Here is a 27,989-nt window from a genome sequence, read left to right as displayed (position 1 = left end):
TGTGATTCAGCTGATGTTTAATTACAAGGAACCCAGGTTCTTACACGAGGCAGGAGATGGGAGCCAGCAGTTCCCCACAACAAGCCTTTCCGGCCTGAGTGGCTGAGGCTAAGGAGATGGGGACACATGGAACACACGGGTGGGGTGGGGGCTCTGGCACAGTGTGTCCTGCCCAAAGCTGAGGGTAGTGGCCACTGCGGATCTGCCTCCTCGGCTGGCCCAGGCCTGCCGTCACTCCACGAGGTAGGACTCTGTCTCCTGCGGTCGCATGTTGGGTAACACATACAGAGCCACAGCTGCAAGGGCCAAGAACACCATAGGCTTCCACATCCCAAACATGTTCTGTGGGGACCAAAGACAAATGGTGAGTGCCCAGCCTTCTGAACTCCTCCCTAAGCTAGAGATCCCCTGCCTTCTGGTGCTGGAGAGATACCTCAGAAACATCATCATGGTCCAGTCTCTCTTATCTCCTGGGTAACCGCTGCAGACAAATGTGGGCTTAGTCCTGGCACCACTAGGTATCTGGAACAACACTACGTGGATGACCTGAGCTGGCTGCCTGTATTCATGCCCCGTGAGGTGAGAAGAACCAGCTCCTGCGTGTAGGAGCAAACTCAGAAGCAGATTTCAGAGAATCCAAACGGTTGCAGCAAAGGATCGGATGCCACGGCAAGAAAAAGAGGGTAAATTTGGGCCCCTGGGAAATGCAGCAGCATCATTAAATGCTTGACGGAGGAAAAGTGAACTCAAGAGGATGATAAGACTGTGGGGGAGCGAAGAAAGTGCACCAGAGTACAGCACACATGACGTTCTTAGGCAGCCCAGACCGTTTGTGGAGAATGATGTCCTTGAAGGAGACTGAAGGAAGTTGGTCACTGGCCCAGGGAGGCAAACACCAGGGTCATTAAAACACCTCCTTGGAGAAAACAGGAGAAGTAAAGAGCAGGCTGATGGCAGCCTGCTGTACAACCATTTGTACGTGACTGATAAGCTGGATGAGGGCCTGGAGAGGAACACTCTAGAGGCTCGCCCTCACCTGTAACCTGGGTGAAGATAAGAAGGTGGCTGGTCACCCCTGAGGATGAGGTGAAGCTGGCTGCAAAAGTGAGTACTTTGAAACCACAGGGTCAAGATTAAAAATAAATGCAAAGCTTCATAGGTGAGAACAGTGGACAATGGACTAGATCTAATAGAGGTGAATGGAACATTCTGCCTTGGATCCAAAAAATCAACTGCAGGCAGAGAAAGGGGAGAGAATGCTTAGCATATGCAATGTGCAAAAGGCTTTTATAAACAATACATGAAATAAGTTAGCAATGTGATATTAGTTATCAGAGAGCTAACATGATCTGAGGCTGCACGAAGAAGCTGCTGTATGGTGTCTTCCTACTTACTTGGGAGCAACCAATGAAGAGAGACGATAAGGGGAAACAGGATTGGAATTTTATCTGATGCTAATATTAAGTCCTTAGAATCTGATTCACAGTTTACTGGCTGTATTACATAACCCCTCTATGCCTTAGTTTTATCACATGTAAAATGATAGCTACCTCAGAGGGTTATTGTGAGAATTAAATGAGTTAATACTTATCAGATGACTAAACAGTGCCTGGCATATAGTATGCATTATGTAAGAGTATGCTCTTTTTATTACTTATGTGGTGTTTTATCATTTATAAAGTACCTTCATATAAATGAACTCATCTGTTCCTCACATGAGGAAGCCAGAGGATTTATCATCCTTTCCTTACATTTGAAGAAACTAATGTTCAGGTTATGCATTTTGCCCACTGGGACTAAGCTCTAAGAAACAGAGACAGACTCACCCAAGGTGTCTGCCCGCTTGTCAGCCACACTTTCTACTCTACTCTGCTGCCTCAGTTTCTGGATGGGAGCTGCATGCTGGGCCGTAGCCAGGCTCTGGGTATAACAGGCTCCTCCAAGAGGACGCTTACCCAGGAGTTCCTTCCTCTCACTCTGGTCAGGCCCGGCTGGGTTTGAGTTGGTGAAAGGTTATGGCTGAATGCTTTGGGTCTCATCCCACACGGACCCAGAAATCTGGGAGTGTACAGGGAGGAACAGGTACAGGGAGAGACCCCTCTCACCAAAGGAGTTAAAGACTGACCGTGGTAACTGGAATGTCTAAAAGAAGAAAGGAGAAGGGTTGAAGAGAAAAAAAAAAAAAAGTGAGGAGGAAAAAAGGCAGGACAGAAAAGGAAATAGTGATAAATGCTACCCACAAATGCTCCAGCGGTCACTCTGAACCTATGCAGTGAGCCAACTACACTCCATTTACAGGGATGTGAGAAGAGAGGGCGGGGGAGTGGGAGTGGCAGGGGGAGCGTGGGAAAGGAGCCAAAACAGGCCAAGAGAGAATAGTTTATGGGTCTGGAAGGGTTCTACCTTGGGCCATGAGACTACATTCTGCCTCCTGAATTTGGTGCCCTGTTGACAGATCAGATTACGTGGACTGGTGCCCAGAATATATCAGTTTGGCTCCCTGAAAACACTGCATTTCTGGTTAGTGGAAACTTCTCACCAATACCACATTCTCTCCAGAAAGCCTAGCTTGGGAAGCCAATTACAATAGAATCAGACCCCCAAAAGGGATGTGGCATTCTTGTTCTGATTTTTTGGAGACTAGAATCCCCAAACCAGAGAACTTCTCAGTAGAAAGTACATAATATGATAAGAGTTTGATGCCAAGGCTGAAGGACGAATCGAGGTTCTCCTCATACAGATGACCTTCGGGGATCACAACTCTCCAGACCTCCTCTCTCACCCAAGTGGGGAGGCAGTGATTCCTTATTCTGCCATCCTGGGTAGTGACCGTAGTGAGAGCTTGGCTCTGGGGCTAAACAAAGACAAAGAGCAGCCAGGCCAGCCTTGTAGTCAGACATCAGCTCATCAGAAGTAGTCGAGGGAGCTTTGAAAGTAGCCACAGTGCTGGGATCATTCAACTTTTTCCCAGCCAGAGTACAGAAACTCAAACTATGTCAATGGCGAGCATTCCAATTCCGTGCAAGTTAGGGAGACATTCTCTGAGATGTTATGGGCTTTGCAGTAGCCCAAGGAAAAGCCAGGGCTAAAACTCAGACCTGACTATCACCTGTTGTAAAATGGCAAAAGCAAGAAGCAAGCGGCTCAGAGAAAAGGGAAAGTGGAGAGGCCAGGGCAACCTGCACCCTCCCTCTATCCCTCAGAAGGAGGGGACGCAATACCAGTACCTGCGTTAGGACGACGTCTCAGCCCACCAGCACCAGAGCAAAGCCGATATGACCACCAGGCCTACGAGAGGCAAGGAGAAGATGGGGGGATTGGGGGCAGGGGATGGCTGCAACATATCAAATGAGAAAGAGGCACGAGGAGAGACCAGAGATGAGAGATGGTATAAAAAGACATAAACACATGAATCCAACAGATAATGAAGATGATAAAACAAAGGGAAAAGGGAAAGAGATCAAGAGGTTAAACAACAGGTAAGCGAGAGCAGCGGTATTTCTTCTCCGCTACTCGGGCCTGGTTCTTCCCGTGGGTCGCCTATGGGAGATGCAAAACTGCAAGGGTTAAGCAGCGGCGTAGGTCCAATTCGGGGCCACATTTTTGGCTTGTCATATCCCTCTTATATCTTGTCAAGCAAGGGTTATCTGCACCTAGACCCTTCTTGTAGGTCAGTAACTGGAAAAGTGAAGCTCCAGAGAGTAAAGCTGGGCCTTCCGGATGAGCAGGATGTCTACTTTGCCTGAGTCACTCTAGGAAGGGCAGCCTCCTGCCAGGCCACCTGTCCCTTTGTTAGCCACGTGTTCTGGCTGTGTTCCACCAAGTCTCAGTGTTCTGGGACATCCCCTAGGAGTCTGATGCTGTCGTTGTGAGACAAAACGCACTAAAACAAGCTAACGATGGAGAAGGGCGAGTTCTTGACTGCAACCACCTTCCAGGGAGAAAATGAATTTGCAGGCGGTAATCCATATGCCAGCAGAGTTGCCTGTAAAAGATGCAGGACCCACTGAGGCAAAGGGACACCTCCACATGCAGACACAAGGAATGTACTTGATTGTGATGTAGAAAAATCCAGTTTCGTGTTTAGAAAGCTGGCACATGAGGCAAGGAAATCTATGAGGCTCTGAACCAGCATGTGGCAGGGTATGAAGAATTCAAAGAAATAGAACACTGGGGAAGGGGCTGTGGTTACTCCTACTTTTCACATCCTAAACAATGGTTCTCTGCCATGAGGTTGACAGAGAACTGTAACTGGGTCCTTAGCCAGTGCTGCAGACTGAACTGACTGAACTGCTGAAAATTCCAGATAACTTCGAGATGACTGGGGCATCCCACCACAAGAGACTTATTTTCTTCCCCTGTGTTTAAAAGGACAGAAAGAACCTGTACTGCAAACTGAGGACTTATTCAGGTTCTACTCAAACCCTTCGGAAATCAGAGCCCCCAGTTAACTTCAACCAGGGCAGAGATTCAGCTAGTTATGTTCCTGTATAGATGTACCAGTTGTTAAAATACAGAAATATTTTTGTACAGTTGGTACATTACCCAGGATACTCCCACCCGACCTCTCCAGATCCGGTAACTAAGGGGTCAGACCTCTGGCTGGTCTCCCAAGACCGGCCAACGGCTCTGCTGTAGAGACGGAAACATTTTATCACTTCCGATCGGCCCTGGCCCCCACTCTCATGCCCTGTAATATTACATAGAGCCCGGCAGGCGACAGCAGCCTCTCCACACCCCTCACGGCAACAGAGGTCAGCCCTAATAGGGCACCTCGGGAAAGCAGGACTGGGTGACTTGCCCAGGCTGACAGAAATGCGTGGTGCGGTGCTAGCGGAGGGTGAAGAACCCTCCTGAAGTGAGTAACGAGGGTTATTACCACATAAATGAAAGGAGGCAGGACTCCGACCGCACGCCCCGGTTCCCAGAGAAGGTGCTTTCTGTGAGACAGTTCCACAGCCTTTCCCGCAGAGACTGCTCTCTCCAATCCCACCTCCACCTCCATTTTCCCCAGTGCGACGCCTCAGAGCTTGCTGGCCTCTACTCCTGTAGAAGTCCATCCAAGGGCTGGGTCACACCTGAACGCTGGGCACCTGCGCCCAAGAGCCCATTCCCCACATGATCCTGCCTTTGGCTGTGGTTACCTTTTTGCTCTCAGAAGGCTTGAGGGGGTTGCTTCCCTCTGAAGCTTCATCATCCTCCTCCCCTTGGTCGTTGCCTTCTTCCTTACCCTCCTGGCTGTGGAACTCTTCATATCTCTCCTCCTGGTCTTCTTTGAATTTAACCTCTCTAGGACCTGATGGCTCAGAAACTAGTTCATCCCAGGACTCCTTTGTTTCGTCCTCAATTGCCTCCGTTTCGTCCTCAATTGCCTCCTTCGTTTCCTCTTCTATTTCCTCTTTCGTTTGATCGTCCAAGGCCACGTGGCTGGCCTTGTAGTACAGCACCACCTCCAGACTCTGTGGGGCGGAGGCAGTACAGGATGGGGGATGCTGTTACCTGGAAAGATGACTACCCTCATGACGATGCTTAACTACCTCAAGAACACGCTGCTTCCCACAGTGCACAGACAGCACCGTGTCCTGGGACTGAACTGATGTCCCACGCACAGTGGGGAGGGTGGCCACACCCAGCCTCTCTGGACCCGTACCACATCTAACTGGCCATTAGCCATTTCCAACCGCTCCCAGAGCTAAAGATTCTGCACCTCAACTGCTGCTTCCTATCCTTGCCTGGTGACCCCCCATTTTATCCAGTCCTCTTCCACCTATATGTACACAACTGCTTTGAGTAAATCCCCCTCTTTCCATCCATTTGGTCCTTCTCTTGGGCATGTGACCCAAGAAGAACAACAGGGGCCCCAGAAAATTGCACTGGTCTAACTGAAACAGTCATCCAGCCTAGGGGCTCCAGGTCTGAGTGGTCTGTATTCCACTCTCCCCTTGACCTCACAGGAAAAGGGAGTACCAAACTGCTATTAAGATAGAACTACTCTAGACACATTAGAGATCCCAGAAGCTTCTCTGCAAATACCTCATCTGGTCGGAATGGTGGTGAAGGTGATTTTCCTTCCTAGGATCCCCTTTAACTTTCTGCTTATCTGGCTACCAAGGTTACTACTCACCTTTCTGGTCTCACAGCTGACCTCAGAACTCTCCAGGCTTGGCTTGGCCACCTTTTTACTTTTAACCCCATTGGCATTCTTATTCATGTTCTTATTGCCATTCGTTCCCTTGGTTTCTTTGGTAACAGAGGACCTCTTCTCTTTGAGCTGGTGAAGCTCTTCCTGGCAGCACTGCAGCTGCCCCTCCAACTGCTCCTGCATGGCCAGGAGCCGCCCCCGCTCATCCACGCTAGCCTGGTACTGTAGCTGCAGCTCCCGCAGCTTGGCCTGCAGTTCTTTGATCTGTTGGTAGTGGAGGCCCAGTTATCCACAGCTGGGCCTACGTGATCAGCCTGGCCCCTGCTTCAGAAATCTCCCTGCTAAAGCCCAGGGGGACGTAGATAATACAGAAAACATTAAACTGTTGAAAATGAGCCTCTAAAGCAGTTTTAGAGGTTCTCCCTAACTTGAGGCACTTGATGACTTACATCTAACATGATCAAAAAAGGATGACTAAAATTATGTTTTTACTGTGAACTGTCAGGGGAATGCCAAAAGGGCTAACCCCTTCTGAACCGTGGGGCTTTATTACGTAGTTGTTTTTGATGGGAACTCCTACTTTGCCCAAGCTATTTCTCTAATAGGTACAATCATTACTATAGGAACTGTGTTGTATACTCCTGAGACTGGACCTGGGCTCCTGCACCTCACCCTGGAAACGGAGGCAAGTGCCAACCCTGCTCCCTACTCCCTGGTTTTGTCTTTCCTGGCTTCTGGCAGCACATCATGGCCTCCTTGGGCAGGTCCCAATACTAAGCAACCTAGGCCCACGTGTTTCTTGCTCTCTGAGCCTCTCCCATGCGTACAGTGACCCCCACTGGACAGAGGACTACTCTTCGTCAGAGACGATGCCCTCCGTCCCATTCCTAGCGGATGCACAACACTCTGCTTGGCATTATGAGAGATCCAGAAGAAGACACAGCCCTGTCCTTTAGGTGCTTACAATCTAGTTGAAGAGAAGAGACAAGGTGGAATACACACAAACTAAAGAAAATTGGAGGTAAAAAAAATACAACTCTATAGAAGTGCTCTAGGACAAAAGAGAACAGATGTGGCAAAGGGGAAAAAAAAATCATTCAAGGAGTCTTGATGATCAGTAAATCCCAGCACAGCAGGCGCCTGAGAAATGTCCATCAGTGGCACAACAGCCTGCCCAGCCTCTTGGGGTTCAGCCCCTGCTCTGTCCCTCTGACCAGGAGGAGGGCAACTGTACAGAGCTGGCAATGAGCTCCTCTCTCTCTCAGCCTCTCTGAAACGGCTCCGACCTCCTCTGGCTCTAGGGACTCCTACCTGAAACCCTGCCTCCCTGGTAGCAGTTACCTCGTGCTCCTCATTTTGGGAGGCAACAGTCTTCTCCAAGCGTTCCACGCGCTCCTTGAATTCCTTCTCGCAGGCATCCAGCTCTTCCTTCGGCCCTTTCTGCTTGTCTAGCAGGTTTCTCATCTGCTGCCGCAGCAGGTCGTGCTCCTCCTGGCTGAGCTGGTACATGGCCTGCACTCCCTGCAGCTTGATCAACACCTTGGCAACCGTGTCCTCAAAGCGCTGTGGAGGGCAGGGGAGCGATGACGGCACCCTGAGGAGCCCCTGCACTCCGCCCACTCTCTTCGCTAGGCCCTTTCTTGGGTACAAAACAATGGCCACAAGGATCTGAAGCTGCCCGGGGGAATCCTGTATTTCTTCCCAGAAAGAGCACCATGACTGTGTTGATGAAAAGTCCTGAATCTTAGACTTCCATCCCGATGGAGCATCTCCGTATGAGGCGGGCAGAGTACCTCATTTATTTCCTGTAAGTTAGTTACCCTGCTCAGCTCTGAGCCCACTGCCCACTTCACCTCTTGTGCCCTTCCCCGTGACTTCTCTCTTAATAAGACAAGAACCTTCTTCCCCTATCTGACCTGACATCTGGTTACTTTTACCTCCATATCTTCAGGATCGGCAAGTTCGTCGTCCATGCTGCTGCTGACGTAACTCTTGTGACAGGTGTCAGAGCTCCTGCTGGTGCCGTAACTCCTCTTATAGGCAATGCTGCTGCTGCTGCTGCGGTAACTCCTCCCACAGGACTCCCCAGTACTGGTGCTCCTGTCATAGCTCTGGAGGACGCTCTCTTCGCTGGCCTGGCTGCTGTTGTAACTCTCGTGACAGCTCTCATTGTCATCAATGTTACAATCTCTGCGACAGTTCTCGTTGCTGGTGGCCGTGGTCCCATAACTCTTCTTGTAGGACTCAAGGCTCATTTTCACAGAAGGGGACTGGACTTGGAGCATGTGCATTTCTTCCAGGCAGAGCTGCAGGTCGGCCTGCAGCCTCTTCCGCTCCTCTAGAAGCCGCTCCTGCTCCTGCTGCCGCAGCTCCTGCTCAGCCTCACTGGCCTCGTACAGCTCCTGCAGAGACTGCATCTGGGCGATGATCACCTTTGACTGCCAGGAGTGGGCGGGGAAACAGCATCGTTACCCTAGACACTGCAGTCCTTCTAGTTGCACCCCTCCTGGTGCAGACATCTGAGAGCACAGGTCAGAGCACTGCACACCTTACCCTCCCGTCTCACCACAGCCTAGATCTTTGACTTTGCCTACAGGTAACTGGCATGTGTCAATTTTTTGCTCACTGGAGAAAATCTCCCTGGGACAGATAGTCCACGATTTCTGGCCTCCCATTTCTGCTGGTTTCCATATGCTCTGGTAACTTCCTATCTCACAGGAAGCAGCACTGAGTGGATCTCAAGGTCACTCGGGCTCCCTCCCCTTCCCTCTTCTCAGTCAGGTGTATCCATTATCCTGACCTCTGGGGCTCAGTCCCCTCCGCCACCCGCAATTCTAAAATCAGCCCTGGCCTTGAATACGAGCATATGAAGAACTTCTTCCTCAGAAGATGCAGACTTGGAATCAAGGTCTCACTACAAGTCCCTGTCGTAGTGAGGGACTCCTCCTGCCTCAATTCTGAATCTGGCCCCTGGGCATGTTTCCCAGGCCCTCGGGGCCTGGCTCATGCCCAGGATGAGATCTGATTGGTTAAGGGAATATTTTATACCTGGTTCCTGGTGTCTGCTATCCGGGCTGAAATCTGACACCCCTGGAATCTGACCAAATCTCAGTTTGGACTTCCGCTATTCCCTACATCTATCTGCCTGTCTAGGCTAATACCTGAACAAATAGATTGAAATTGAATAAACTTCAATTTCAATGAATTGAAACTGTCTACCTGCTCTTCCTTGCCCCCACTGAGGCCTCAGACCAAATGCATCTCCCAACCCTGAACAGACTTGTCTAGAAATCTCCTTCAGTGTGACCTCAGAGGCATGACCACTTGCTGGTGCTTGAGACCCATGGATTCTCTAGTCCAACGCCTCTGACCAGGCTGTTATTGCCACAAAGTTCCAATGAAGACAGTGAGGTCAGTACCAAGAACCCCACATGCTGGGAATTCTTCCCTTGGAAATAAATGGACTCAGATGTGCCTCATGTAGAACGCCAAAAGGTTACAGATTTTGGTCCCTGGAAAGCTTCCTTCTCGATTACCACCGAGTTCATGAGGAAAAGATGGCATGTTTAGAGTCAGTCCTAAGGGATCCAAACAAACGCTAAGTTGATCTACTTCCAAATACGTCTGGAAAATGAGATGCTGAAGAGATTGAGTCAAATCATCAGGAGATCACAAGCTTCCAGGTCCTCTGGTTTCTAAGTGTTCACAGTGCTTCAACTGGGCATCCATCTGAGGGAGCAGCTAAGGCCGTACCTAAAGCCACATCTTAACGAGCCCCTGAGCGGCTGCGAGGGTGGAGCTCTAGCTTCATCCTTGCGCCTGGCAAAACAGGGCTTCGGAACTCTGACCCCTCTGTGGCGCCCCCTTTCCCTAAAATGCTGTTGCCCCCAGAACTATCTCCCTGCCTCTTGCTATAGTTACCTTGTTATGACCACATTTTGAGGACTTAGGCCATTTGGAGTCCTTCGGATTCTCCAACACTTCCCGGAAATCAGACTCCTTGAAACGTTGCAGCGCTCCGTGCAGTTCTAATTGTTCTTTTAATACACTTTCTTGATTCTGTATCAGTTTTTTCTGCTTCTCCTGCATGCCTCGGTAGACCATCTGTAGTTCACCCAGGTCTTGTAACTTTGTAAGGAGCTCCTGACTCTGTGAGGCAGAGTGGAAGGAAGAGGGCTAGAACTGTGGTGGTTACACAGCAAGACCTCTGCCTCCTTCCTGCTTGGGACCCTTCCCTTAGGGGGGCTGGCTCTGCACAGCCCATCTGGGACAGGAGGGGAGTCTCTCTTTGGAGACCTGCTAGTTGAGTAGTAACGACCTCATATGTTTGGATGCATTTTGCAGTTTGCAAAGTGCTTTCAAGTGCATTTTCTCCAGACGGACTGAATATCTAAATATAAAATGCTGGACAGATTCCAGAGTATAGGATGTATTTTAAGATTTAGAGCCCTAATCAGCTATATTGAACAGTTTTGTTTGAGGAGGTTGGTGAGAAAGTAAGGAGTGGTTGGTTAAGAAGAGAAAAAGTTCCATCCCCACCCTTTTACTTCTCCCAAGTACAGTCACATCTGGGCAGCTCCTCACAGCTAGCAGCAGCCCCTGGCTGTGATTACCTTGTGGAAGAGACCAGATCTGGGGAGCGGGAACGTGAGCCTGTGCAGCTCTTCGTGCAGCTGGCCCTGCGCCTCCTGCATCCTCCTCTGCCTCTCCAGGAGCTCGCACTGCTCCATCTGCAGCTGCGCCATATCCTTCTGGCTGGCCTTGTACCTCTCCTGCAATTCTGTCAGTCTGAAGAGCAGTGCGTCACACTGTGGACGGGGCAGGGCGCGCAGGGGTGCTTACTCTGGGAGGCAGGCTCCCTGGCGTTTCTCTGCCCCGTACGGTCAGCAGAGCACTCCGTGTTCTCTTACCTCTTGTGATTCACCAGGGTCTCCCACCCTGTAGTCACCTTAGACTGATCACCCCAAGCCGCACTGCGCCCATACAGGCCTAGATGCTGAATGCGAACCCCAGCAGGCTGCTCAGGACTGAAGTTTGGCTCTGCTCTAAATTTTGCCTACTAGTTCTTTCTGAGGGCAGTTTTCGAGGGAGGTTATCAGCGCCCCTCCCTTCTCATTTCCCCACCTCCATTTCCTCTGGTAGATACTATTTTCCCACCCTGCAGGGAATTCTAGTTCCTGTTACTCTCCAGTTGTTTCTGTAACTATGCTCCTTACCAATAAGGACTTACTTTCATCCTAATTTTCCCCATTTTTGTTTTCATAATCAGCTTTAAGAATCTTTAGAGAAGTATGAGCTGTTGCTGAATTTGGGTTGAGAGGACTAAATCATCCCATGATTCCAAAAACCCAAATCTTCTAGTATCAAACTAATCTCAGTGTTCTTTTAGGAGAGGAGAAGAGGCTGGCTCTGTATGCCAGCATGCTTCTCCCTTCCCATAGTTTCTTCCACTAGGAGAGAAAGTGATGAGCAAGTTATGGACCCCCTGGACCTCTAAATGGAACGGGAGGGGCGGGGCAGGGGTGGGGAAGTGAGCCTGGCTGTAGAAAGGCAGGTGGACTATTGGGGCAGCCCATGTAACGACCCCAGTTCTGTGTCTTCTGAAGGCCTTTCCGGGGATATAGCCTACTGTTGGCTGTGGCAGGAGCTACTGAGTATTCTGGCAGAAGGCGACTAGCTCCACCATCTTTTGGAATCTTGCGCCTCTTTTGCATCATGCTCCAACATTTTTCCATCTCCTGTCAGTGGTCAGGAGCTGAAAGTACTCAACAAGGCTAACTAATAATGACTTGCATTTTACACACTATGGAAAAAAGGGCACGTGAAGAAGGCAGGCCTTATTTATCACTACCAGGATTTTTTTACTAAAAGAAAGTGAGATAAGAATAGTGTTCTGTTCAACTTAAAGAGGGTAAAATTCAAGTTTAACTACTCTGAAGTCACAGAATAAATCCTGAAAAAGCCTAGGTCCTTCTAATACCCAATTAGCACTCTGGGCACAGACCATGCCTTTTGACGAGAGCACCTACTATCTGCCTCAGAAAACTGGACCTTCTCTTTCTAGTTCTAACAATCATAGTTGTGTATATGGGCCTATGTATATGTTCTTTTCCACGAATGACAAGATATCACTACAGTTCTAACAATAAGGTATAAATGTCTACACAAATGAAATCATGTGTGAAATCTTCAGGTGTTCAGACTGGATCCAGAGGTATTGATTCTACTAAGCTGTGGCTTGGGCTCAAAGTCAAGGTCAAGGCAAAGTTTTAAAGTTAACAGCATGGGGCTCTGCCTGTTTTCTGCCTTTCCACATACATCTGTGATTGGACAGGAAGTCCATCAAGCCTCTTGGTTGGATGACTTCATCTTTTGCCTCTATACCTCCTCTCTCCAAGGCTCAGGAGATCTCACCTCTCTTAATTACAATTACCTTATCAGCACACTTTCCCTTGTCCTCTGGGATGGACTGGGTGGTCTTGAGCTGCTGCAGCTCCTGCCGGCAGAGCAAGAAGTCCTGCTCGAGCTGATCATACATGTGCTTTTGCCGCTCCAGCGCATCCTTGCTGGTCTGGTACAGCCGCTTCATCTCCTGCAGCTGGGCGTGCATCTCTGCATTCTGGGGCAGGGGAGGCAGACCCCGCCATCATCCCAGAAGCCCCCGCGGCTGCACTCTCTCCTCTCAGGCAGGGACTAAAGGGTCCTGTCCTTTCCAGTTCCAATTTCATCCCAGCAGGGACCACCTGAGATGGACCAATCCCTAACAGGCTCTACACAGAGACCTGGGACTTCCTCTTTTGGAAGGTGGGGAAGGGAAGCGGCCTCCTTTTTACAGCTCTTTCTGATTTAAAATCGAAGGAAGCTGAGCGCATCGTGACCCTTTGAGATCACGTTTCCATGAAGCACTTTTTTATCTCCCTCATCGACAGCTCCTCCACAGAACTCCACCACCCCACTCCTCCTGTGGACTTGTCCTCTCATGGGAGGCTCTGCCGTGCTACGTTCTCCCTCACCTGAAGCTTCTTTTACCTTCTCTCTGCTCTCTTGGAAGGAGGCCACGATGCCCTTGAGGTGCTGCACCTCTGCCTCGTGGCAGCGCAGGCTGTCTTGCAGCTGCTGCTGCACGGCCAGCAGCTCGTCCTTCTCACACATGATGCTCTGGTACTGCAGCTGCAGCTTCTGTAGCTGGCACTGTAACTCCTGCGGTGGAGGGGGCCTTGGGCAGTACCTCTGGGATCCTTAACCCACTCACGCTTCTGCTTGAGTCATTCTCAGACACAGACAGTGTGAGAATCCACTTCTCCCTGCCCTGCACTTACGGGTGTCCTCTCACCTAACAGAGGACTCGAGGGCGGCTGGAGTTCTGTACCTGTGGTGCCGCACAGGTGGCAGCTAGAGCTATTTCAGCACTCAACTCTTATCCCCCTCCCCCCAAACCTCTGGAACCTAAGTGGCCCCTCACCTTGGGGTCGTTGTTACCTTCTCACTCTGGCTTTCTACGACTGTGGGTTTCATATCTTTGAGCTGCTGGAGCTCAGCCTCAAGTTGTAGCTGTACCTTCAAGAGCTCATTCTGCTCATCCTGGCTAGCATCATACTTTTGCTGCAGGGCACAGAGTCTGGTCCTCAGCTCCTCGCCCTGCGGTGGGGAGGATGTGGGAAGAACGGTTACTCTCGGGAATCAGCAGACCCCTCTCCAGACCAGAGTGGTTCCTTTCCAGACGCAGACATCTTGAGGCACTCCCACAGGCCTATGGTTTAGTTTCTTTTCTGCGGCACACACTCGATAACGACTACCATTTCTAGAATGCAATGCTGTGTGATTTCTCCAATTGCTCTCTGGTTGCAGGGCAGGAGTCAGCAGAGCACAGCCTTCCTCTGCGTTCATCCTCCCCGGAAATGGCGACTCCATGTAGGCCCTTCTGCCCTCCCCGATGCCCTTCCCCTGTCAGTGTTTACCTGAGTGACACTGTGGGAAGTCTGAAACCGAAGCACCTCATCCTGTGCACACTTGAGCTCCCTCTGCAGCCGCCTCTGCTCCTCCTCACTGGTCCGGCGATGGTGCTGTAGCTCTTGCAACTCACAACTCAATTTCTTACACTGTGTGGGAAACGCAACAGGAAGGAGGATTTACAACAGGTACCACAGGCTCTCTGGGAACAGGCTTGGGCAGAGTATGTCATTCCTTTTACCGGAATATTCAGTAAAAGGCAAGCAAGTGAGACCCTGGAGTCCTATCTCTTGCCACAGCACCTGCCTCCTTTGTCAGCCTCGTGTCTAAGGAGATGCTGCAGCCACAGGCCAGGAGAAGGTGGGAGCAAGGCCGTAAAGGGGCCTGCCTTTCCCTACCTCGTTCTGCATGTCATGCATCTGCTCCTCAGCTCCCAGCAGCTGCTGTCGCAACAAATGCATTTCAGGATCAGGCTCCAGGAAATCCTCTTTTGAAGTCTGAGACTCTGCTGACTTCATACTCCCTAGTGCTTGGGACTCCAGGCATCTTTCTGTTGCTCTTAGTGTCCTGTAATCCAGAACCCCAGAGTCACGTTTGGGAGAGAGCTCTGCCCGGCATCACCTGCCAAGTGTGCTTGGTCCTGATGTCTTCATTTTAGGCAAAAGGAGCCTTCTATAGTGATTCACCTCTCAAACACACCTAGGAGATTATAGAAAAAGTCCCCAGCACCTCAGTCTGCAAAGGCATGTCTGGCTCTGGGAGACCCTAAGAGTACTAATCCAGTCGGGCTCGAGGCTGGGCCTGGAGTCACGCCAGCTCCAATCTGGCGGTAATATACCATCAGACTGAATCATGCCTGGGAGGACAACAAAGGAATTGCTTCTTATCTGCTCTAGGGCAGAGCAAACCAGACCTAATGCCTAGAATGGAAGAAAACTAAATTTTAGAACTCACTCAATTCTAGTCCTGAGACATCTGGGTTGGACCCCAAGACCTACTTCTTGGCAGCATCCGTATCCTTTGGATACCAGGGAAAGGACCGGCTCACCAGGACCGGAGGGAGGCTCATTAGCCTGGCATCTGCCTTCACCAGTTCTACTCAGGGAAAAGCCCAGTCCTAAAGAGCCCCGCCAGCCTCCAGGCTGTACCTCTCACTCTCCAGATCCGCAAGCTGTCCTGTGAGGCTACTGTTGTTCTCTCGGAGGACCTGGTACTCCTCGTTCAGGAAGCGGTAGCGGTCCCGCAGTTGCTGCAACTCTTCTGCAGAGGACAGGCAGAGAGGTGAGATCCCAGGGAGGAAGCAATGACGACCAGCCCACAATTTTCCTGCCTAGAAATCTGGCTGCAGAAAGCTGAAGAGTTTCTTTTTCTAAAGACAGATGAGATACCACATGCAGAGGCTTAGAAGGTAGGGCCCGGAAAGTTCCGCACCGCAGTGAGTCTTTATCCTCTTTCAGTTAGCTGCCCTTCTTTTCAACTTCCCAGAAGATTGCCCTGTGTGCCCATCTTCAAAACCCCAACCAAGGGGTTGGGTAGGGGTGGCAGGGGGAAAAACACCAACCAAGACAGCCTTGAGATTTTTAGGAGCTTGCGAGGGTTTCAGTAAGTTTTTGGTTTACTGAATTTAAAGTTTCCATTCAACTGTTTACAGTTAGTTTCCTCTTACACTTTTAGTGCAAAAAGCTGAGAGTGTTAACTGCCAGATGTCATACTGCCAGTGCCGGGCTTTCAGAGACAACCCAGGCATCCTTTTACTTCCTTTATTACCACACCAAATCCATCGGCCTGCACATGGCCAAGAATTCTTTCTAATGATCTTTTATCTCTGACAAAAAAGCCCACCCCGACCAAACCTACAAATCCTCCATCCGCAGGCATCAGCAGAGATCTGGTTGAAATGTCCCAGCACATGTCCCTAAGTTCCAGATACCAATACTTTTTAATGCTGTGATAATAGAAACACCCATATCTGTTTTGTTTCTTCATGATTAAGAATTATTTCTCTCAGAATACTGCTGATATTTAGAGAACACTAGCTTGCTCGAATTAGAATACAAGGCCTATCTTACCTGCTTTGAGATTCAACACCCTGAAATTCACTTCTAATGTTCCCTCTTTAGTCCAATCAAAAGTCCTCGGCATACTCCAGATTATCATAGAAGGAAGGAAGGAAACTAATCTTTAATGAAAACCAACCACGTGCTAAGCATTAGACTTGATGAGTCCAGCCTCGGGTTCAGTTGTATGTGAGTGCCTTCAATACACTAGGCATTTCATTTAATCCCCCAAATAGTCATATAAGGTTTTCTTTCTTTCTTTCTTTTTAAATAAACTTTTAGTTTTAGAAGAGTTTTAGATTTACAGAAAAGTTGCAAAGATAGTGCAGAATTCCCCGGGAGTGTTCTCACCTAGTTTCCCCGACTGTTAACATCTTCCCATGGGTACATTTGTCATGACTAAGGAATGAACGCTGGTACTTTACGGTTAACTAAATTCTATACTTCATTCAGATTTTTCTACATTTTCCCTAAGGTTCTTTTCCTGTTCCAGAATCCCATGCAGCTATAAAGTTTTATTAATCAATTTTTATAGCTATGGAAACTGAGGTCCAGGGAGATAATAACCAGGCTATTTATCCTGCTAATTAGCAGAGCTGAGATTCTGAACTTGGGTCTGTTTAACTCCAGCCCAAGCGTTCCCACTGTGCTGGCCTCCCTCTCCTAGTACACCAGCCCAAAAGCGCTTCTGAGAGGCCTGCTACAGCTGGGAAAACTTGCAGTTCTTTGATTCCTCGTTGATTGCCTCTGCTTGACCTGGCCTAGTACAGGGCCTCGCATTATACCTAGATCATAAATCTAGCCTCAGAATAAAGGCAAACGCTCTGATGTCATGAAACCTAGCAGCTAGCTGGGAGACTGAGCAGAGCTCTAAGCTTTTGAGGACTCACGTATTACTGGAAATAACCTCTGTTCCTCTCCAGCTGTCTTGTGCTCTGGTTTGCTGCCCCCTAAAGCTTCTACTTGGGGAGGACTAAAGGAGGCTAAAAATTAGCATTGTGGGCATTCTGGGACTTGGGAGCAGGACTGGGAACCCCTCACCCCAACCCACACAGAAAGTGACCCAAGCAAAGCACCATGATGCCAGGGCAGTGGGAAGCTTTCCAAGGTGACAGGCCCCTATACGCCCACCCCAGAAATGGAAACTTTTTCAGGAAGGGCTTTAGCATAGGCAAATCAACAAATGCCCAATGGCTCTCTGAGGAAGAATTCTCAGGGTACAGCTCCATGGTGCTATTTCTTACACCATTACAGACTGGTTATATGACATCAAGTTTTTCTCTCTTACAGTCTTGAATCCAACATGGAAGCTTTTTCTAGAGGCTCCCAATTCATGATCTAAGCCCACCTTCCACCATCTTCTTGCGTACTATTTCCCTCTGCTTGATTTGACTGACAGACCAGGAGGAGGGCTGGCTTTCTCATACCTTGCATCTCAGAGAAATCTGAGAGACTTAAACTATTGGATACGTCAGAGTTCTTCATTTCTATTTCTGCACGGAGGGAGGTGATCTCCATCTCATACTCTCCTCGGATGCGCTCCATGTCCTCGAGTTCATTCTGCATCCGGCAGAGATCCTCCTGCAGGGAGGCTATGTCACTCTCATGTTCAGTCGCAGAGTCCTCCGCTGCTTGCCGCAGATTCTGGATCTCAGCCTGGGCCAAATGCAACTCCTGTTCTATTTCCTGAAGTTCACTTTCTTTTTCATGCTCTAACAGGGAAATCTCCTCCCGTAGAGACCGCAGCTCACCTGCAAAGCCCAAAGACGATCTTGAGATGATCAAGAGGACAAGTGAACTAATCTACCATATTCTAGAAGCACAAAGTTAAAGGCAGACTTATTTCTTATCTGGAAACTCCCGACAACCTGCTCTCTACCCCATCAGAGAAGTATAGCTTCACCTGATATGGAATAAAGGGAATACCTAAGAAGAGAACAGAGTGAATCTATGTAGCAAGGTGCAGTAGAAAAGTAGATCTTGAGGTTTGGCATCAAAAACAAATTAGGCTCCTCCAAACAAAAAGTATTAAGTGCTTCTATGAAATCGCCTGACAGTTAAAGACCAAACCTAATTTACAGCATTTTACTGATGCCCTGAGTCTTTCCAAAAAGCCCCTTACTAAAAAAATTTGCACAGACTATTCTCATCTATTCAGTCTGGGAGCTTAGAACTCACAGAGCCTCAGATCTCCCATGAACTGCCTGTGTAAGTACTGGTCCCAAAACAATGTGTATTTAGAGCTCACAGCTGAAATTCAAATATAGGTTCATCTCATGAGAAGCAAACATGGGAAAATAACCTAGATGCCAATCAATAAGGGATAGCTTAAACTGAAGAAGGTAAAATAGAATGCTGGCAGCCATTTAAAAGAAACTGGCAGATCCATAGAGAAGACATGAGAAAGTTTCCATAATATACTAACTAGGAAGAAAAATGAGCTGTAAAATACATGGTATTATCTTATTTTTGCAAAAAATATTCATATGTATAATATATAACACAAATATACAAAGACATAGAAAAAGATCTGGAAAGATATATGTCCTAAACCATACAGCACAGCTGCTTCCGAGGAATGAGACAGCATGTGAGAGGGGCTTTTACTCTCCACATCATATATATCAGTGCTGTCTGACATTTCACAACAAGCCTATATTTTATAATAGGTTTTAATTTACAAAAGAAACGTGTCAGAGCTCTCAGTATCCGTGGAGCATCTCAAGGTTTCTGGACAGACGTACCCATCCAGGATCAGGAGACTAAAAGTGGAGCGAGAGTAAAAGGCACTGCCACCAACAGAGAATTCAAAATTTGGGAGTCAGGATTCAGGAATTAGTGAGGATTGGATTGGGACGGTGAGGACCTTCCCACAAACTCTTTGCAAGGCACACTGTCCCCATCCCTTGCCCCCAACTCCTGTTCATTCTACTCACCCTTCAGATTTCAACTTTCCCTACCCTCACCCCCAACCTCCTCAAAAAATTAAGCAAAGCCCTCCATTAAATGCTCTCATAGCCCCTTGTACTTTTTACAGTGTGTGTGTGTACATAAAACGTTGGTCTCCACTTGTAAGCTTCATGAAGACAGGAAACATGTCTGTTTTTCTCACCATTACAGGTTCAGGATCTGCCAGAGAACCCAGCATAATGCACTCAATAAATATTTGCTGTATTCATGCATAAATGAGGCAGGGATACATCTAGTCCACACACTTTTACTGAGGACCACGGGTACAGAATTACATGTTCGGGGTGGGAGGGAGACTCAAGAGGGAGGAGATATGGGGATATATGTATATGTATAGCTGATTCACTTTGTTATACAGCAGAAAGTAACACACCACTGTAAAGCAATTATACTCCAATAAAGATGTTAAAAAAAAAAGAATTACATGTTTGGGTATTTTTTTAAAAACTAGAACAGAACATGGAGGTTTGAGAATAAAAATTTGGACACACTGCAGACATAAATGCTGAGCGGACCAGGTGTCTCGGAGGCGAGGGTACGGGGTGGGAGTGGCACGGGGGTAGGTCTCCTGCCAACCTTACACGGGCGGCTCCAGCCACATCTTTGCCAGTCTCTCCTTCTCTACAACCATCCTAGCTGTCTCCTCTCTTCAGTCTATTTGACAAGTATTAATTGATCACCCCTGTGCCAAGTCCAAACATCTCCACTTAGATTCTCTGACTTCCTTCCTGTTTGAAGGAAACAAAGCCCTTGCTGTTTCCACTACTGAACGGACACACAAGTCAACCGGCCATAAGGATAAAGGCCTGGGTGGGTTTTCTGTTGGAGGGCTGACCAACCTCTACTTCCCCACTTTGCCCTCAATGTTCGGGTTCAAAACTCCCTTAGGTTCTCCTCTGGGGTCTAGCCCTAAAAAATGACATTCTCAGATGCACTGGGGAACGGAGAAAGGTCGCGCTCTGCCTCAGAAAGCTCTTAACTAGAAACACAGAGGGGCGGAGGGGTGGGGCTTGCAGACAGGCCCCAGGGCGGGTCTTATCGGGAAGATGGACGGGGCGGGCCGGCTGGGAGGTGGAAGGGCCTGACCAGGGTTCTGAAGAACTGGCGCCGGTTGACAGCGAAGCTGGGGCCGTCAGGGCGAGGCCGAAGACCCGGGGAGGGGGACACAGTGAAGTCAGTTCTCACTCACTGGTTATGGCCTCCATCTCGCCGGAATCTCCCTCCTACCCCGCAAGTGGTCTCTCTGAGGGGGCCTCCCGCCGCCAGCCGGTCCCAGCCCCCAAGGGGCTGCGGCGGCCGGAACGGCCTCTCAACACCAGCTACCTCTGAGGCCACGCGCGCCCCCTCTTGGCGGAAACGGGCAACGCACGTGCGCAAGGACTCCGTTTGCTCCAGCGAGGTGGGGTTTGGGCGCCTTCACCAGACCCGCAGCCCCACCCCCATCCCCGCGCTCAGATGAGATCCAATGCTCTACTGGATCCTTTCCTCCATCAGATCAACATGATCTACTGTGACCCATCCCCCCAAAACCCAAACACCAGAAGCTCTCCCTTGACTTCATTTCCCTTATTTCTCTGCTTCTCTTCAAGACATGTCTGCGGGAATTATGGGTACTCACCTTCTCCATTTCACCTCCCCTTTCCTCTTCGATCCCGATACAATCAGGCTTCTATCTTCACTGAAATGTCTCAGAGCCCTCCATCTCGCCAAATCCAATGGCCATCTTACTTGACTTAGCAACTTCTGACACCACTGATCACTGTCTCCTTGAAGCACTTTCTGCTCTTGGCTTTCAGGTCATCAGATGCCTCAGTAGTTCCTCCTACCTCAGTCTCTTGTTCATTTCTCCTCCTCTATTGGACTTTTAAATTCTAGAGTAGCCCTGGGACTAGACCCTTTTCTCTCCTCTTTCTATATCTCTCCATGTGATTTCATGGTGATCTCCCTTGGATTCAAATGTCATCTATATGCCAATGACTCCCAGATTTATATCTCCAGTCCTGATTTCTTCCCTGGTTCTAGATTCATATACCCAGCTGCTTCCTTAATATATTTACTTAGATGTCAATAGCCATTCCAAACTCAACATGTAGAAAACGTGTCTTAAATGGTTCCTCTAGCCCCAAAATTTGTTCCTTGTCAAGCTGTCCTCATTCCAATAAATGACACCACCATCTATTCAGTTTCTCAAGGTAAAGTCATCTTTCATGTCTCTCTTATCCCCCAATCCAAATCAGCAAGTCCTGAGAACTCCAACTTCAAATTACATTCTCAATCATCTCCATTTCTACAGCACTGATCCCTCTAATCCAACCAATCACCATCTCTTGACTATTGCAGTTATTTGCTGACCAGATTCACTGTTTTGACTCCTTTCTCTTCATCCAATTTCCATACAGTAGCTGAAGTGCTCTTTTAAAAAAGTAAAGTGGGGACTGCCCTGGTGGCACAGCGGTTAAGAATCTGCCTGCCAAGGCAGGGGACACAGGTCCGAGCCCTGGTTCGGGAAGATCCCACATGCCGGGGAGCGACTAAGCCCGTGCGCCACAACTATTGAGGCTGCGCTCTAGAGCCTGCGAGCCACAACTACTGAAGCCTGTGTGCCACAACTACTGAAGCCCGTGTGCCACAACTACTGAAGCCCACGCACCTAGAGCCCATGCTCCGCAACAAGAGAAGTCACCGCGATGAGAAGCCCACACACCGCAACGAAGAGTAGCCCCTGCTTGCCACCAGCCCGCGCGCAGCAATGAAGACCCAATGCAGCCAAAATAAATAAATAAATTTATTTTAAAAATAAATTAAAAAAAAAAATTAGCCAGCCTCCAGCCCTGGCTAATACCCTCCCATGTTTTTCCACTATACTTAGAATAAAAGTCAAACCTCTCAGCTGACCTATAAGGCCCTCTGTAATCTGAACTCTGCCTGCTTCTCAGAACTCTCTCTTACCCAAGTCCTCCACATGCATTTTGCTCCAGCCACAACAGCCTTTGTTCTGTCCCTCAAACACATGAAACTCATTCTTGCCTCTGACCTTCTGCAGTTGCTGGTTCATCTGCCTGGTGTGCACGTCCCTCAGATCTTCCTCATTATTCAGGTCTTAGCTCAAATGTCCTCTTCTCAGAGGACTTTTATAACTACCATATAAAAAATAAACTGGGCTTCCCTAGTGGCACAGTGGTTGAGAGTCCGCCTGCCGATGCAGGGGACACGGGTTCGTGCCCCGGTCCGGGAAGATCCCACATGCCGCGGAGCGGCTAGGCCCGTGAGCCAGGGCCGCTGAGCCTGCGCATCCGGAGCCTGTGCTCCACAACGGGAGAGGCCACAACAGTGAGAGGCCCGTGTACCGCAAAAATAAAATAAAATAAAATAAACTTCCATCTTACCCCATCTCTCCATATCATATTGTTATATTTTCTTCATAGCATTTATTGCCACCTGAACTGGTGGTGTTTGTCTATTTTCTGCCTCTCCCCATTAGAATGTACTCTTCATTAGGGGAGGGATCTGGTCTATCTCGTTCATAGCAGTTCCTCCAAGTATACAGACACTCAATAAATGGTTGACAAAACATTTAAATTAGCCCTATTTTACAGTTAAGGAACTGAGTCTCAGAGAGATAAAAGTGACTTGCCCAAGATCACAAAGCTTGTTATGTGGCAGAGTTGGGCTCAAGAATCTAGGTGACCTGAGATCAATGCTCACACTCTTTTCCCTGAGCAACATAGCTCCTGCAGTTTCTCTCCTTCCCCTCCCCTCCCACCTCAGCCTGTTTATTGTCTACTTTTCCTGCATCTACCTTTGCTTACATCTTCTTTCCTTTCTCTTTCCCTCCTCCTCTCCCACCTTGGCTTGCTCCTCTCCAGGCCTGCTTGCCGGCCTCCCTTTTTTTTCCATTTATACTTCTCTTTTGGCTTGATCTCAGTTCTCCCTGGAGAGTCCCTGCAGTTTTCTAGGACAGCTCCCAGGAACCTTCCAAAAGCCCACAGATGTAACAAAACCTGCCTCTTTATTTGGCGGCGCAGTGGAATGTGGGACGACTGCCTTGCTGCTTCCCAGACAAAGGCACGTGGGTGTTAGAAGAAAGGGCTTTTGGGGCCACCAGCTCGGTGTTAGGGAGCAAAAGAAGCATTCTCATCTGCCTCCCTTAAAAGATGCAGAGAGTCCCCTCCAGCCACTTCTCATTGGCTCACTGATCTTCCCATGATGCCCTTGGAGGGACAGGCAAAAGCAATCTGGTTTGGAATTCAACCTTGACTACCTACCTGTGGCACTGACCAGGAGAACAAAGAGAAAAAGGGATGCAGGTGTGAGGGGGAGAGACTGAGGAGAGAAAAAGGAGAGAGCCTCGGAAAGGGGGTGAAATGGGAGGGCAAGAAAGGGAAGGAGGGGGAACAGAAGAGCCAGTTAGAGGTGCAAAAAGAAAGGAAATTAGGTAAAGAGGAGGATGGAGAGGCAAGGAGAACAGGGCAAGAATAGTAGAAGAAAATGAGGAGAAAGTACTGCATTCGGTTCCGATGGTCTGCTATGTCTGCTATGCCTCAGCCAAACCCTCAAGAAAAAAGTACTTGGATGACCACCTGCCCTCCAGTCCAAGCGCTAGGACTTACCTTGGAGCTGCTGAATCTGCTTGGTGAACACCTCTGCCTGCTGGGCGCTGGCCAGCCGCTCATCCTCCAGGAGCCCTGCAGTGACGGGGAAGCTGGCATCAGGCCTGGGATCCAGTGCCTTTGGGCCCAGGCCCTCTGGCCCCATCACAGGCACTCACCCTGCAGCTCCAGCGAGTCGTCCTCATGCTGCCCTGCCAGTTCCCGGGTCTCCTCCAGCTCTGCCACCAGCTGCAGCACCTGAGCCCTCAGCTCCTCCAGCTCTGTCTCCGTGAGGCTCAGGCCCCGGTGCTTGCCAACCGACAGGGAGCCCACGCTGCCACCTTTCTGCACTTGATCATCCTCTTCTTCCACCTCTTCTTCCTCTTCTTCCTCCTCCTCTTCCTCCTCGTAGAGAGCTGGGAGTAACACTTCCCCTAGGAGAGACCCACCCCCCGCCACCAGCGAGTAAGAGCCAACTTCCTTTCCACAGGCCTTAGAGGGCCCTCCAACTCACTCTCCCAGGGCAGAGATGGTATAATAGTGCCACCTGGTGTCCCCCAAAGAGCCCCTGGGCAGGACGTGCATGCATGAGGAGGCTTCAAGTGTGAGAGTCAAGTTTGGAGGAAGCCCATCCCCCTCCCGGGCCCTTTCTGGACCAATGTTGCCCCTGGTGGCCTCCAAGTACTGCCTTCAGGCAGACTGGGCAGCCAGGTGCTGGCTCAGCTATGTGAAGCTGGCACAAGGATACCTGCTTCTTCCATCCTCGTCTCTGGGTAGCAGGACAAGTAGTCAAGAAAGATTCAGACACTGGGTGTATCTTTAAGCCAAATAGGGCAAGAATTATAGTTTGGGGGTTTGTACAAAGTTTACAAATGGTCCAGGTGGCTTGTGAGAAACTAGCCTTTCCATAATAAGTAAGGGTTGCCTGTCAGCAGGTAGAGAAAGAGAACATCTGAATGAAATGACTCTAAATGTTTTATTGGACAAACACTGGGGCCCTTTCAAATATATTCTATCGAATAGTCTTTTTGGAATTTTCTACCAGGTCCACTTTTCTTTTCCCTGCTGAGTGTCAGGAGATCTCCCTGCTGACCACAAGGCAGTTTTAAGGGGGAAGCCATAGGTTGTACTTGGGTGTAAAAGATAGCCTGACATTTTAACGCGTTAAGAAACTGGGGTGTGCGAGTCCTCAGCCTCTGGCTGGCGAGCACGCCCTCCTTTGCTGCAATGCAGTTCCTCTAAATAGAAAATCTTATCTGGATGGCAATAGTTTGCTTTGTTTTAAAATTTGGAATCTCTGATCTTTGTCCAATAACCACAGCCTAAGGTTCATCTGGGACCCCTTGCATCATCTGTCCCCCTTGGGGGAGCAGGATCGTCCATATTGAGTGTGCATAGGGACCCTTCACAGGAGTCCTGGAAACAGGACCAGCATCCTTCCAGGCTCCTGGTGTTGGTGGGGATACATGTGTGTTGGGAGGTTGGTTGGCCTTCTCACCAGCCCTGCTCCCAGGCTCCCTCTTTCAGGCGGTAAGATAGCCTAGAGAACCAAAGCCACAAGGCTTCCATTTGAAATTAGTGGTGGTGGCACCAGAAAGACAATTCACATGCTCACTTCCCTGCTTTTCAAAATAAGAGACAGCTTGGGATCTGGGTCTGGAGGCAGTGAGAACAAACCCCCTGCTGACAGGCTGCTTCAAAGCTCTGTCCAACAAGGCCTCTTTCTCTGTCTGGCAGCTCCCCTGGGACACACAACCTGGTTACCTGGTGATTAGGACTCCAAAGGGATGTACCCTGAACTTCCCTCAAGCCCTGAGCCCTGAGGAGGGGTGGAGGGGGCTGAGCTGAACTGGGGGGAAGGGCTGTGTCCTGGCTCAGAGTTTTGGGGGTCAGAGGGAGGAAGGAGAAGTGAAGGGAAATTGGGTGAGGGGGATGGAAAGAAAGCTTTTTGGGAAAACTCACCCTCCATAGCTTGCATCCCCCGCCGTTCCAGGGACCCCCAGCGTTGGCCTTTCTTCCTCTCACAACCCTCTGATACCTCGTAGGAGCCTGAAGTGGTCACTGTGGGTCCTGTGAGAAGGAAGAGAGGAGGGATTGTGGGATGGTAGGGGCGGCTGGGGAGCAGCTGGTGGGGGGAAGGGACACACCTTCTAGCCCTTTGGAGCCCTGGGTTTTTCATCCCGGTGGAAGTACTTGGCTCACTCTGCCAAGAGCTGCAATTCTCCTCCCCAGGCCGCCCCTCACGCTGGGTCTACGGAGACACCGCCCTGCACTGCCCAACCTCTCCTGCACCCCCGTTCCAGGCTCCTCTCCCTTGCACAGGCATAAAGGGTGTGTGTCTCTTTAGCCCAGAGGGGACGGGGGGGGAGATGGGCAGGGATGGCAGAGGGCGCGACCCAGTACAGAAGAGGCTGAAAGGCTGAGGTGGAAGGGGAAGGGGTTGATGGCGGGCATGGGTCGTGTGGGAAGGGACTCTGCACCGGAGCCGCTCCCCTCCCCTACATTCTCTCCCTGGACTTCGTCCACCCCACCCCCGCCCCGCGCTCAGAATAGTTGGGGGTCCGAGCGGGTGCAGGGTTTGGAGCCCCCAGGGCTGGAAGCACCGTTGGTCTGGAGAGACGAGACTGAGAGGGCTCAGGGGAGAGACTGCCAGGGAGGATGCGGCCGGTGTGAGGAAGACCCAGCCCGGAAAGATGGAGACCGGGCCTGGGTGGGAGGCGGGATGGAGGGGGGAAGACTTAGGACGTAAAGGTGGGGAGCAGCGGAGGGCGGAGAGGACGTGGGGGTCTAGAGGGAGGAGAGATGGAGAAGAGGAAGGAGCGGCGATGGAGTGGTGAGGGAGGGGCGCTCTGACCTGGGCCCGGGCAGCTCCAACCCGCGGCGCCCGCGCCGGCCCCGGCGCCCGCGTCCATGGCCGCTCGCGCCGCCGCCGCTGCCCGGAGCAGACGCCGCCGCCGCCGCCGCCGCCGCCGCGAGGCCGGGGACCGGAGCCGGATGCTCAGGGGAAGGGAGGGCGGGCCGGCCGAGGGGGCGGGGCCTGGCTGGGCCACCTGACACCTCCCCCGCCGCCGCCCGGAAGTCAGCCCACCACCGGAGCTCCCGGACCCCGTGCCGGCGGGAGGGTACCGGGAGGCCGAGCGAGCGTGTCCTCGGACACGCCCCAAGGCCCGCGCCGAGGGAGCGACCAGATGCCCTGGTTTGGCAGTGGGTCCTGCTGGCAGTTGGCTGAGCTGGGAGACCGCTCTGCGCCATGTGTCAGGGTCCCGTCCTGCTCGGTGATGGGGGAGGAAAACCACAAGGATGGACAAATCCTCCCGGCCTGTTTTCTCCAAAAGCACGGATGCTTACACTCCCCTCGCTTCCTACGGAGCAGGTCGGAGCTGCCGCCCAGCTCGGCAGTAAGCGCGGACCCCCGGCCGCCGGCCCCAGCCTCAGAGCTGCGTGAGGGCAGGAGGAGGGAAACCAAGGCCAGGATACTCGAACCTCGGGGCCCTGATCCCTCTGCTGTCCCCGCGCCTCCACCAAGCCAGAAGCAGGGACCCTCTTAAGAGGGGCCGCTCCGTGGCCCTACGCAGTCCTTAGTGTCCGAAGAGCGCTTTTCTCCACCGCCTGCCTTCCCACCTGGCTCCATGCCCGCGGGGCTGCGAGCCATGACCCTCACTCAACCTAGCCCCTGTAGCCAGCTCACAGTGGGCACTGCTGATTTTCACTCTCATGGAAGGGAGATGTGAAAGCTCAGAGGGCTTATTTCACTTACTTCATCATTCATTCAAGGAACGTCTACCGTATGCCAGATCTTGACGAAGCAATTGTTCTCACATCTATGCAGGTCTCAGCCAGGAAGGAAAAAAAAAAAGGGTACACTTGGGAACCGGGGCGCCCCAGCACATCCAGAAAAGCATTGGGAGGTTCCTAAGCCAGGGGCACACACCAATCCCTTCTCTTGTGCATCCACGCACAAGGTCATTGGGCATATATTGTCAGTGTCACCCCCCCAGGCTCCCAGGTTCACAAGCCCTCTATATTCCTCAGAAGGGAGCCCTTCTTTGCCTGGACATCCCCTACTTATCCTTCAGCACTCAGTGGGGAGTCATCTCTAAGCAGCTGTTCCTGACGCCCCACTCTAACCCCATTATATGCCCCTGCTGTGCTCTGCCCCGTCCTTCTTCCCTCTAGGGCAGCGCCAGTCACTCTGGGTTGTCAAGGTCAGGTTTTTAATTTTCTGTCTGCCCAGTTTCTTGAAGACTGGGAAGTTATCTTAGTCATTTTTTGTATCTCCAG

At 50.5% G+C, this 27,989-nt stretch overlaps 1 protein-coding gene across 11 annotated transcripts; it reads right to left on the bottom strand.

Annotated features, from left to right (window-relative positions):
- Positions 1–27,575, bottom strand: CCDC136 (coiled-coil domain containing 136). 11 transcript variants are annotated; one of them, XM_067746942.1, is made up of 19 exons: positions 26,563–26,708; positions 25,671–25,778; positions 23,888–24,142; positions 23,730–23,804; positions 17,577–17,900; positions 15,241–15,352; positions 14,491–14,659; positions 14,101–14,241; positions 13,622–13,780; positions 13,172–13,342; positions 12,576–12,761; positions 10,756–10,950; positions 10,064–10,291; positions 8,080–8,580; positions 7,484–7,705; positions 6,125–6,406; positions 5,145–5,459; positions 3,228–3,334; positions 1–342 (listed from the first exon to the last, which is right to left on the bottom strand). In XM_067746942.1, the coding sequence occupies exons 1-18, from the start codon at positions 26,618–26,620 to the stop codon at positions 3,233–3,235; spliced, it is 3,603 nt and encodes a 1,200-aa protein (XP_067603043.1). In that variant the 5' UTR covers positions 26,621–26,708; the 3' UTR covers positions 1–342; positions 3,228–3,232. The 11 variants fall into 11 exon arrangements, with proteins under 11 accessions (XP_067603043.1, XP_067603036.1, XP_067603035.1 ...); XM_067746935.1 differs by lacking the exons at positions 3,228–3,334; positions 26,563–26,708 and adding an exon at positions 27,466–27,575 and having other exon boundaries at positions 13,622–13,785; positions 14,106–14,241; XM_067746934.1 differs by lacking the exon at positions 3,228–3,334.
- Between the last annotated feature and the right edge of the window lie 414 nt (positions 27,576–27,989).

This window comes from Pseudorca crassidens, chromosome 8, assembly GCF_039906515.1.
Source record: "Pseudorca crassidens isolate mPseCra1 chromosome 8, mPseCra1.hap1, whole genome shotgun sequence".
Taxonomy (NCBI): domain Eukaryota; kingdom Metazoa; phylum Chordata; class Mammalia; order Artiodactyla; family Delphinidae; genus Pseudorca; species Pseudorca crassidens.
This window is presented reverse-complemented; position numbering and strand designations above follow the sequence as displayed.